Source organism: Sapajus apella, unplaced genomic scaffold (genome assembly GCF_009761245.1).
Source record: "Sapajus apella isolate SASKATOON/1434 unplaced genomic scaffold, GSC_monkey_1.0 scaffold26, whole genome shotgun sequence".
Lineage (NCBI taxonomy): Eukaryota > Metazoa > Chordata > Mammalia > Primates > Cebidae > Sapajus > Sapajus apella.
Window position 1 is genome coordinate 17,828,623 of NW_022436966.1, and position 13,008 is coordinate 17,841,630.

At 35.3% G+C, this 13,008-nt stretch overlaps 1 protein-coding gene across 8 annotated transcripts in view; it reads left to right on the top strand.

The window, feature by feature from the left end:
• Nucleotides 1-13,008, top strand: part of CCDC88A (coiled-coil domain containing 88A) — a 124,624-nt gene that overhangs the window by 66,141 nt on the left and 45,475 nt on the right. For all 8 annotated transcript variants that reach the window (XM_032292094.1, XM_032292095.1, XM_032292099.1 and 5 more), the window contains exons 10-14: nucleotides 2,062-2,220; nucleotides 3,938-4,084; nucleotides 4,662-4,806; nucleotides 8,484-8,668; nucleotides 11,409-11,546. In XM_032292094.1, coding sequence (XP_032147985.1) covers nucleotides 2,062-2,220; nucleotides 3,938-4,084; nucleotides 4,662-4,806; nucleotides 8,484-8,668; nucleotides 11,409-11,546 — 774 coding nt within the window. The remainder of the gene's footprint in view (nucleotides 1-2,061; nucleotides 2,221-3,937; nucleotides 4,085-4,661; nucleotides 4,807-8,483; nucleotides 8,669-11,408; nucleotides 11,547-13,008) is intronic.

Here is a 13,008-nt window from a genome sequence, read left to right on the forward strand (position 1 = left end):
GCTTTTTGACTTTTTTCACTCTTTTCCTATTAAATAAGATTAAAATTTTTTACTTTTTTAAGCAGTATCTTTATTTTGGAGATGCTGCTTCTTTTTTCACCTTAAACCAAGAATAATTAATAGTTCACTTTTACAATCACTCTAATGTTTCATTTTTATTTGGGGTTAGCGTGTGGCACTCTTTAATAGTAAGTGCCAAGGATTGGGATAAGGCTGTATAGTTGTTTCTTCCTTTAACTTCCCCATACCTGCCATCTAATGCAGGGAAGACTACAATTGCAGGATCATAAACTGAGACCTTTGTAGCTAAATGAGACTGGGCTTCATAGTCTATTTCTAGACATGCTATGGCTGCTTTTCTACTTGTTGACACTAGAGTTTTTTTTAATGTGTGTTTGTTCTCTCTAAAGTAGTAGTTTTCAGTCTTTTTGGTCTCAAGCCTCCTCAGCAGTCTTAAAAATTAATGAGAATTGTTTTAATGTGAATTATATCTGTTGGTATTTACCATATTAGGAACAAAAACTATGAATTTTTAAAAAATTGAGTCTGGCCGGGTGCAGTGGCTGACGCCTGTAATCCCTATACTTTGGGAGGCCGAGGTGAGCGGATTATGAGGTCATGAATTTGAGACCAGCCTAGGGGGTCAATATAATGAAACCTTGTCTCTACTAAAAATACAAAAAATTAGCCTGGCATGGTAGTGGGGCCCTTGTAATCCCAGCTACTCGGGAGGCGGAGGCAGGAGAATTGCTGGAACCTGGGAAACGGAGGTTGCAGAGAGCCGAGATCACGCCATTGCACTCCAGCCCAGGCAGCAATGTAAGACTACATCTCAAAAAAAAAAAAAAAAAAAAAAAATTAGGTCACTTGGGCTGGGCGCAGTGGCTCATATCTGTAATCCTAGCACTTTGAGATGCTAAGGCAGGTGGATTGCTTGAGCCCAGGAGTTCAAGACCAGCCTGGGCAACATGACAAAACCTCTCTACAAAAAATGAAAAAATAAGCTTTGCGTACTTGCACATGCTTGTAGTACCAGTTACTTGAGAGGCCAAGGTGGGAAGATCACTTGAGTCTGGGAGGTTGAGGCTGCAGTGAGCTGTGAATGTGCCAGTGATCAGCCTGCATGACAGAGTGAGACCCTGTCTCAAAAAAAAAAAAAAAAAAAGGTCATAAAAAATAACCACCAATTCTGTCTTAGACTTTGTCTCAAAAATAAATAAATAGGCTGGATGTGGTGGCTCATGGCTGTAATCCCAGCACTTTGGGAGGTCAAGACAGGCAGATCACTTGAGGCCAGGAATCTAAGACCAGCCTGGGCAACATGATGAAACCCTGTCTCTACTGAAAATAGAACAATTAACTGGATGTGGTGACACACACCTGTAAGCCCAGCTACTTGGAAGGCTGAGGCACAGGAATCTCTTGAACTTTGGAGGTGGAGGTTGCAGTGAGCTGAGATTGTGCCACTGCACTCCAGCCTGGGTGACAAAGTGAGACTTTGTCTCCAAAAAAAAAAAAAAATAGGGCTGGGTGCATTGGCTCACATCTTTAATCCCAGAACTTTGGGAGGCTGAGGCAGGCAGATCACAAGGTCAGGAGTTTGAAACCAGCATGCCCAGCATGGTGAAACCCTGTCTCTACCAAAAATACGAAAATTAGCCGGGCGTGGTCGCGCATGTCTGTAATGCCTACTACTCGGGAGGCTGAGGCTCAAGAATCACTTGAACCCAGGAGGTGGGTTCAAGCCTGGGTGACAGAGCAAGACTCTGTCTCAAAAAAATAAATAATAAAAATAAAAATAAATGGGCCGGGTGTGGTGGTTCATGCCTGTAACCCCAGCACTTTGAGAGGCTGAGGCAGGTGAATCACCTGAGGTCAGTAGTTTGAGACCAGCCTGGCCAACATGACAAAACCCAATTTCTACTAAAAATACAAAAATTAGCTGGCCGTGATGGTAGGAGCCTGTAATCCTAGCTACTTGGAGTAGTATTTAAAATTAAATACTACTTAAATTTTAGTATTAAAATAGTATTTAAAATATAATTTTTAATTTTTATTTAGAACATGAATTTGCTTTCGGATGCTCGCTCTGCCAGAATGTACCGAGATGAATTGGATGCACTTCGAGAGAAAGCAATCAGAGTTGATAAACTTGAAAGTGAAGTCAGCAGATACAAAGAGAGACTACATGATATTGAATTTTATAAGGCAAGAGTTGAGGTATGTTGCATAATTAACCATTCATAATATTTTTTTTCTTTGAAAGTGTTAGAATTTTAACACATTTAAAATGCAGTTAATAAACATGAGAAACTCTTGAAATGGTGAACGAACAGTAAATACATTTGAGTATGTTTATTTTATGATAGATTAGCATATTGTTTTTAGTTAGACTTTTACAAAGGGATCTGTGGATATTACTGATTTTATTGAACTCTTTTTGCTCTTCTTTTATTCCTTTTCTTAGCATCATAGGTAGAGCAGACCTTTTAAGTCCTTCCCTTATAGTAAAAATATTTATTTCTACTAATTTCAAACTTGTTCCCCAAAGTGAAAGTAAAACATATTTCAGATTCCTTCTTAACTGAGATTACTAAATTAAGATTAATGAAGCCTGTATAGATACAAACGACTGGAAACAAAAAACGGTTTTTCTAACTTGATAGTTACAGTTCAGTATTATGTGAAGTTGAGTTTGTTAAGAATTTGACAGGTCAGGCTAGGCATGGTGGCTCACGCCTGTAATCCTAGCATTTTGCGAGGCTGAGGCAGGCGGATCACCTTTAGTCAGGGGTTTGAGACCAGCCTAGCCAACATGGCAAAACCCTGTTTCTACTAAAAATACAAAAATTAGCCACGCATGGTGGTTCATGCCTGTAATCCCAGCTACTCAGGAAGCTGAGGCAGGAGAACTGCTTGGACCCAGGAGGCAGAGGTTGCAGTGAGCTGAGATCACGCCACTGCACTCCAGTCTGGGTGACAGAGTAAGACTTCACCTCAAACAAAACACAAAAAAGAATTTGACAGGTCTTGTGTCTTTTTTTCTTTCAAAATTTTCTCATTATCTGTAAACAGAAGATTTTGGTCAGTTTCAATATCAGGATAAGAAGGAGGGAGTATACAAAATCAAGAAATGAAAACATAAGAGAAAGTAATTAGAACATTTTAGGTTGAAGGTTACCAGTATGTAGACCCAATCGGACTGTAGAGGTAAAGTACATATTAATTATTTTCCACTTATTTAAAGACATGTGTATGCATGACACTGTTAAGAGATTCTCATGAATACCTTTTCTAGATTTAAGTTTAGAAACTTTTCTAGATTTAAGTTTAGAAACCATAGGCATATAATTTAAGCAAGATAGAATTGTGAACACTTATCTTCAAAACATATTCAGGGACTTTTAAGGATTTCCTCAAGGTATGTTTATGTAAAATATTTATAAATAGAGCCTTGGTTTATGATTTATTCGAGTCCTGGTTCAAGTTGTGGTATTTTACTACTAAAACCTCAAGCCCTTCACTTTCAAGTTATAGCTCAAAGTATAGAGAAATCTTTAAATCTGTTTCAGTCAATACATTAAGCCTTGATTCCATGGAGATTTGTATCTTAAATATCTGAAAGACTACTTGTACTTAGTTAATTCCTTATCCTTGTGACTAAGGAATTTAAATATATCCTGCCAATTTCATGTGAAATTATGGTAGAATTGTATATCTTAATATAAGTACTGAATGTTTTGTTTGCATTCTGGGGTAAAAAGGAAGCCAAGAAAACATTAATTGTATTTCTCTTCCTCAGTAGGTTTACTCATGCGTAGAACTGTTGATAAAGATGGCTTAATGTTTTATGATAATCTTTATGTTCCAGAACTTTAAAAAATTAACAGATATTAACATATTTGTGATAAATAAGGCCTATATCAAATGTTTATAGGAATTAAAAGAAGACAATCAAGTTTTATTAGAAACAAAAACCATGTTGGAAGACCAACTAGAAGGAACTCGTGCTCGTTCTGATAAATTACATGAATTGGAAAAAGAGAACTTACAACTAAAAGCTAAACTTCATGATATGGAAATGGTAAGTTTTAAGAGGTATATCAATTACATGGCTTCTAAGGAAAACTTGTAAGATTCTGCTGATTTCCCTATATTGGCAGGGATGGCTAGTGTCCTTGAGGCTTTAACAGAGAAGAGATAGCTAAATAAGTTAGAGCATCTAACTTTATATAACTATAGAAGTAGTAGAAATTTCTGCTTTTGTTACAGAAGCATGTTACTTACTAATTTTATCTTCAGCATTCAATACCACAATAAGCTATTGTGTAAACATGTTTTTAAAAATACAGAAATAAATCTGCTAAAATTTAGCATTGGGTCATAATTATTTTGTTATATCACTAAAACAGTATCTTGACTATGGAAGAAGAATTTTCATTGTGTCCCCAAAGATCAGCTTAAAAGGTTGTCAGACACTGAATCAGTATGATGACCAGTAATAATTATAATTGCCTTCAAAATGGAAAAATTTAAGGAACTTGTAATTTATTATTACTGAGTTTCAGATAAATAAAAGTTGTGAATAATAAAGTGTTTGCTTGAAATTGTACTGCTTCTTGGCTTTTTTTTCCTCTCTGTAATCCTTGCCAATAAAAAAGGAACGAGATATGGATAGAAAAAAAATTGAAGAATTAATGGAAGAAAATATGACTTTGGAAATGGCACAGAAACAAAGTATGGATGAATCATTACATCTTGGCTGGGAGCTGGAACAGATATCCAGAACTAGTGAACTTTCTGAAGGTATTCCCATTTTTGTTTTATTTAAATTCATAATTGAATCATAAAATTGTGTTTATGTTTACTTGCGGTTCTTTATTTTCGCCAGTGGGGAGATACCTCAGAAGACTACCTGTCTGCATAGATATTATTTCACACAGTAATATATTGTTTGCACTTTCTTGGGTCTGGTCCCTAGCTTTGCCTATCCCTTAAAACTGAATTTTATGAATGCAATAACAGACTTGATAGGTTGCTTAGCCACTATTTCATGTTAATATCCCAAGAACTTGCAATACCAGTTTATTAAATTATCTTAAGAAATATAGCCATCTAGTAAATATAACAGAAAAGCCATATTAGTGGTCAGCATGTTTTTTGACTATAGGTAAACCCAAATAGGAAGTCAAAGGGTAATGGACAAATTTGTAGGTGAAAATATAGTTGGAATGAGTTAATTTAAGGATCTTTGTGGCTACTTGTAGTATGTATAATCTCCATTATAAGATTATACCTGCCAACCCTCCCAGCCTGGTTATCACCATGGACCTAATGGCAGATCCCCCAGGTAAATTTTTAACTTTTGCCTCTTTTTTCCAGGCTTCACATTGACTTGTCCTCTTTCTTAAAGCTGGGCATAATTATATACAGTACAATTGTTTGCATTATAGCTTTGGATATGTTAATATGGATTTCTGAAATTACAAAAAAAAATTCACCGGTTAGGTCACATTTATTCAAATTAGGCTGGTTTCAAAACTCCTCAGTTTTGCCCAGTGTTAGATTGTTCTGCTTGCATTTCTTCAGCAGATATTTACTGAGCACCTACCATGTGTAAAATACTATACCAGACTTTGAGAATGTAATGTTGAGGTAGACATAAACTCTGAGATTTTATAATCTGGTGCTTACAGAATAATTACTTCTACAGATGATTCATCATATTGATTACCAATTAGGCTCTTATTATTTTAATTTGAGAGCCTAATCCAAATTCTAGGGCCCCATGTACTGACTATAGAGTGAGTGATGATATTCAGTCATTGAACTTGTGTTACTTAAAATGTTTGTGAAACTTTAAAAATTATATTCCTTGTGAATTGAGTACAAAGAAAGCAATTCAAACTTAAATGTTTTCTACTGAAGGTAGTTAGAATTACTCTGTTCCTTAAGAGTTTCCTTACTTGTTAAGTGGGGACAAAATAGTGAATATCGTCTAGAGCTGTGAGAATTAAATTGTTGATATTTGCAGGGCCCTTAAGTGTAGTGCCTGCTAAATAGTAAGCATTCAGGTATTAAATATCATTATTATGTCGCAGTTGTTTTGGAATTGATCTTAGCTGGAGTGGTAGAACTGAATATTTGCTTTACTGTGGTGTAGTTTTTATTTTTTTAAGTATACAAGGGACTTTCTTTCTAGAAAATATACAGACTTTGGGAAAAAAAAGAAATAAGAGGCACTAATAATTTCTTAAGCCACTTTTCATTTCAAAAAATTTGCTTCAGAACTTTTCTACCTCATTTTCTAACGAATGTATCTTAGGGAAGTTAAAGAGAAAGCTTAGAAGTTTTTAAACTGCCAATGGTGTTTAATAATCATCTAGTGTAAAAGTTTTCAGTACTTGTGCTTTTAAGTTTCTATGGAATGTGTGGAAATGTAAATTGGTTCAGCCATTCTGAAAAATAGTGTGGTGGGTCCTCAAAAAACTAAAAATAGAACTCTCATAGCATTCAGCAGTTTTGCTCCTGGGTATATATCTAAAGGATATGAAATCAGTATATGAAAGAAATATCTGCACTCCCATGCTCGTTGCAGCATTAGTCACAAATGTCAACATATGGAATCAACCTGTGTCTGTCAATGAAATGATGGATAAAGAAAATGTGGTTTATGTACATAATGGAATATTATCCAACCATAAAAAAGAATGAAATTCTGGCTAGGTGTCGTGGCTCATGCCTGTAATCCCAGGACTTTGGGAGGCTGAGGTGGGTGGCTCACGAGGTCAGGAGTTCAAGACCAGTCTGGCCAACATGGTGAAACCTCTTCTCTACTAAAAATACAAAAATTAGCTGGGTGTGGTGGTGGGTGCCTGTAATCCCAGCTACTTGGGTGGCTGAGGCAGGAGAATTCCTTGAGCCTGGGAGGTGGAGGTTGCAATGAACTGACATCACCCTATTACACTCTGTTGCACTCCAGCCTAGGCAGTATAGTGAGACTCTGCTCCGCCCCCCCCCAAAAAAAGTGAATGAAATTCTGTCATTTGCAACAGCATGGATGAACTTGAAGGGCATTGTGTTAAGAGAAATAAACTAAGCACAGCAAGACAGTAGTGTATGATCTCATTTATATGTGTATCCAAAAAATTCAAACTCATAGAAACAGAGTAAAAAGGTTGTTACCAGAGGCTGAGGGGTGAGAGTATTGGGAAGATGTTGGTCAAAGGACAAAAAAGTTCACTTAGATGAGCGTGAGTTCAAGAGATCTATTATATATAATGGTGACCATTTAAAAACATCTAATCCAGGTTGGATTAACAATAATGCTACGATCAGGGAATGATATATATTTAAACTGTTTCTATGCTGTGTTTTAATAGATTTTATAAGACAGAACCAGATTTATAAAGGGATAATGAATGGAACTGGAAAAAAGATTTTAAAATAATTTTAGCATTCTCAGAACATTTTGAACTTTTAGCCAAAATAAAGCAAGTAGTATTGTATTTTCAAAATCCATTTAATACTTCATTGGCTGCTACTTAGAATAATGTATCCTATAAATTTATAGTTAAATTTAAATAATCTTTTAATTAAAAAAAGACTTGGGCAACTAATGGAATTTTAAAAGTCAGTAGCTATTCGGTATACCAACCTTCAGTAAAAGATTAACAACATGATGACTAGAAAGCTGGAAATAAAAATTGAGGTTTTCATAACTATGGAGGTTATTTACTTATCTAATTTTGAAGAGATTTTATTCATGATGGGGGGATATGTTGGAAGTGCTTGTATTTCTTTGGTTTTTATGAAGAAGAATTTGAAACATACACAAAAGTAGACAGACCTGCCAATTCCCTCCAATACCTTCATTCATTTACTGTCTTGAAATCATAGGTCTCATATTTCATTTATAAATCCTAATATTTTTATATTAGCAAAATATTTAATGGGTCTACTGGAGCTCCACTTTCTTTAATCTAAATTTTGTACTTTTTTTCTATAGAATGTTGTGGATGCATTAAAAGTTAAAGATTTATCTCTTGGCTGGGTGCAGAGGCTCATGCCTGTAATCCCAGCACTTTGGGAGGCCAACACAGGAGGATTGCTTGAGCTTAGGAGTTCAAGACCAGCCTAAGTAACAGAGACCCAGTCTTTACTAAAAAGTAAAAAAATTAGCTGGCTGTGGTGGTGTACACCTGTAGTCCCAGCCACTTGTGAGACTGAAGTGGGAGGATCCCTTCAGACCAGGAGCTTGAGGCTGCAGTGAGCTAGGATCGTACCACTGCACCCCAGCCTGGGTGACAGAGAGAGACCCCATCTCTTAAAAAAAACACCTCTCTTATTGTGTTTATCTTATATAACCTCGTTGAATTTTTATTAAAGTTAAGGATCAGATGATGCAATGCATATATGCTCAACTTTTTAAAAAGTAAAGAGTAAACATAGGTTTACCAATGGTGTATTTTTCAATATTTTAGCACCACAGAAATCCCTGGGCCATGAGGTGAATGAGTTAACCTCAAGTAGATTATTGAAGCTAGAGATGGAAAACCAAAGTTTGACAAAAACTGTAGAAGAGCTTCGGACTACTATGGATTCTGTAGAAGGCAACGCTTCCAAAATCCTAAAAATTGAAAAAGAAAATCAGAGACTCAATAAAAAGGTAAATTAAAATGTAATGTTTATTGTAATGTTAAAAAATACTTGTAAAAGTGTAAATAAATGGCGCATTTATTTTCCACTTTTCAAATGCACCCTCAATGTTATTTTACCTTGTTACAGAAATTTTCAAATATACATAAACATGGTGTGAATGAACTCTATACTTATTATTCAGCTTCAACAATTAAGAACTTACTAGCTGATCTTGGCCAGGCACAGTGGCTCACTCCTATAATCCCAGTACTTTGGGAGGCCAAGGTGGATGGATTACCTGAGGCCGGGAGTTTCAGACCAGCCTGGACAACATGGTGAAACCCCGTCTCCACTAAAAGTACAAAAATTAGCTGGGCATGGTGGTGGGTGCCTGTAATCTCAGCTACTCGGGAGGCTGAGGCAGGAGAATTGCTTGAACCCAGGAGTTGGAGGTTGCAGTGAGCTGAGATTGCACCAGTGCACTCCAGCCTGGGCCATAGAGCGAGACTCAGTGTTAAAAAAAAAGAAGAAGAAGAAGAAGAAGAAGTAGGGCTTGAGAAGTTATATTTACCAGTTTCCAAGTAATGAATTGGTTCTCTCATATCCTCTTGAGACAACAAATAAGTGAGTTTGTTATTTTAGTGTCATTGTGAACCCATGAACTTAAAAATATTTGTATTGTTTCAAACCACTGCGTTTGCTTTTCCTACTGTCTCAACCCAGGCTAGTGGAAGCCTTTTTAAAAGTTGATTTGGCAGTAGTGAGTGTAGCTCAGTGGTAGAGCGTGTACTTTGTGTGTGTGAGGCCCTGGGTTCGATCCCAGCACTCCCAAGTAAAAGTTGATTTGGTCCTGAATCCTTATGACATGGCCTTAGCACTCCCTTGAGAGTTTTCTTGCTTTTTGTCATGACAAAATAATTTAGGCTCAACTTGAACGTTTTCTGTCCCAGGCCTAGAGACAGCCATTTCTCTAAAAAGCTCTTATTCCTTTTAGTGGGAAATGTTATTTAGAGACCACAATTTAGGCATTATGAAACCTGAATGTTAATTAGACTTTGGTTGAACAGAAATATTCCAGTTGTGCAATCACAAGTGTTTTATTTTTGCATATCTTTCTGTACGCATAATTCTACATAAATAGAATCCCAACATAAAAGCATGCATGACTAAGAATTGTTTCTAAGAAGTTCCTAAGTGATGCTCATCCTGCTGTCCTGGAATCATGCTTTGAAAACCACTGCCTTAGATTATTCATAGGCTCCTTGGTATTCTTGCAAGTTTTTTTTTTATTTTTAAAATAAATAAATAATAAGTGTTTGACAATATAGTGTTAAAGTAGGATGACCATTTAGAATTTAGAACAGTTTTATTTTGTTGTCATTATAATTGGGCTTGTAGGGTACAGTTTCTTTTTGAAATTAGCTTTGAAGTTTAAGTTGCAAATTCTTAGTGATTCATGCATTTTTGATCAATTAATTGCACAAAAGATTTTTTTGTAAACTGAATGTTTCACTTTAATGTCATTGATACAAAACAACAAATGAGTTTAAATAACTGTTATTCATATATTTCCATCCATGTAATGTGAGAACCAGATTAATTATTCATAGCTGAAAGCTTCCAGAACTGTAAATTAATGTTGAATTGAGTTATTGGATAAGTTTTTTGACATGATGCTTTTCATATTATTGTTATTATTTTGAGCTAGAGTCTCGCACTGTCATCCAGGCTTGAGTACAGTGGCGCAGTCTCAGCTCACTGCAACCTCCATTTCTCAGGCTCAAGCAATCCTCCCACCTTAGCCTTTCGAGTAGCTAGAACTACAGGCATGAGCCACCACACCTGGCTAGGTTTTTTGGTTTTGGGTTTTTTTTTTTGTTTTTTTTTTTTAAGTTTTGGTAGAGACATGGTTTCCCTCTGTTGCCCAGGCTGGAAATATTATTGGAAGATTGTTTCCATGTGTGTAGTTATTTCCATTAATGTTACAATAGAAAAATTAAAATTGCTTTAGAGTGCTTCACTATTGACATAAGAATAAGTAACATTTAACTTGAAATAGAATATTTTGTAAAATTTTCTCAATTTTTTTAATTGCCTGGTTTGAATATGTTATATGATAATGGGAAAATCAATAGTCTTAGCATATTTTTAATCTAAATTTGCTATTTTGTACATATTAACTAACAATATTTTTATCTCTAAAATGTGTAATTCAAAAGAAATTTGAACCTAAAATATAAATATTTGCTAGTTTTCTTTAGTTCTTTTTTCTGTAGTAGTATTCTTTTCCTCCCTTTTTTAAATTTTAAACCAAGTCTCTTCTTTTTTCCTCATTAAATTTATACTGTACTATTTCTCATCTTTTCCTTCATTCTTTTTATATCTTCTCCTTCCTTCTTGCTCACTGAAATTCTCTGTGTTATAAGTAAAATTTTACTTTACAATCCACTCAAGCCAAGAAAATTTTTAACTAAAACTTGTATAGTTCTCATAAAGCACATTATCATTATTCAGCTGGATTTGTCTTTATGTTTAGAAATTGAAACTTACCCCAAAAGATGCACAGGATAAGAAGTCATGTCTGCATATTTTATACAGCTGTGGAAATTAGCATGGAATGCTACTTGAATTTCTATACTAAGTTCTTAAATTTTGGCATTTAGATATTAAAACTATATTTCATCCTTTATTCAGTTATCTTTTGTTTTGACATGTTTTCACCATTGTAGAATATTTAACATATTGTTTTGTGTTTTAATTTTCTTTAGGTTGAAATTCTGGAAAACGAGATTATTCAAGAAAAGCAAAGTCTTCAGAATTGTCAGAATTTAAGCAAGGATCTAATGAAAGAGAAAGCTCAGCTTGAAAAAACAATTGAAACACTGAGAGAAAATTCAGAGAGACAGGTTCATACATTTTTTACTAAGCAAACAATGTATTTTAAAATTTATTAGCAAAAGTTACTTAAAATATCTGCAAACAAAATGTTCATATAACATTAAAGGGAAACACTTTAGACGTTTTTTATTTTAAAGGAATTATAATTTTACCTCATTTTTTAACCTATGTATCTTAGGAAAGCTGAAGACGAAGCTTAGGGTTTTTTAAACTGCCCGTGTGTTTAATAATCATCTAGTATAAACATTTGTAGTACTTGTGCTTTCAAGCGTCTGTGGAATAGGACTGCAGATTCTAGAGTCCCTGAGTGGAGTTGGCTAGGAAATGCAGCTGTCCTCTTACCTACCAAAGAGGGAGAAATGTGGTGGCAACCACACTGTCTTGGATATTATCAAATTTGTTTTCAAGTGTTTAATGTTCATTCTAATTTTATGTTTGAGGAAACTGAGAACTGGATTGATTAATTGACTTTTTTTTTTTGAAATATGTATTTATTTGAGACAGGGTCTGTCTCTGTCGCTCATGCTGGAGTGCTGTCACACAATCATAGCTCACTGCAACCTCGAACACCAGGCGCGAGCAATCCTCTCACCTCAGCTGGGACTATAGGCATGTACCACCATGCACAGATAATTTTTTAATTCTTTTTTTGGTAGAGACAAAGTCTCGCTATGCTCCCCAGGCTGGTCTCAAATCCCTGAGCTCAAGTGATAATCCTGCTTCAGCCTTTAAAGTGCCAGGATTATAGGTGTGAGCCACCATGCCTGGGCATTAATTTTTTTAGAAGTAAAATTATTTTTTTTATATCGTCCAGGTATAGTTCTCAGACCAGCCATAAAAATGAAGGTTTCTTTACAGATACAGAACCAAAAGTCTAGATTAAGCTTCAGTCTGCACTTTTGCAAGCTTCTTGGGATTATTTAACACACTAAATTTTGAGAATCATTGTATTAGGTCACGCTATAAATAGGATGAATTAGTTCTCAAACGTACCCGGTGATTTTTGTGATTTCGATGCTTCCTAATTAGAATTCTTTTTGGGAATGAATACACGTACATATAAGCCCATATACACAAATATGATACAGCATATGTTTACTGAGGACCCACTATAGGCATTGGAAAAGTTACTTAGTAAAAGTAAAACCTTTTGTTCTCAAGGAGCTATGTGTGTGTGTTACACCTGCATTCCTATTTGAATTTGAATCATGTAACTATAAATAATCTGAAGACCATTTCGATTAATAGAAAATACATTTCTCAACCATTCCTTTAAACTGTGAACTTCCCACAGACACGAAATGGCCTGGCAGTATGTGTACCCAGTGGTCTTCAGTAAATACTTGTCAGAATTAAAAGTAAGACAGACATTCTAGTACCCTTTTTTTTGTTCCCCCTTTCCTGGTAGTTTTTGGAAGGGATAAATCATAATTTGTTTTGACTCAATTACAGTTTTTAATTGTTTCCTTT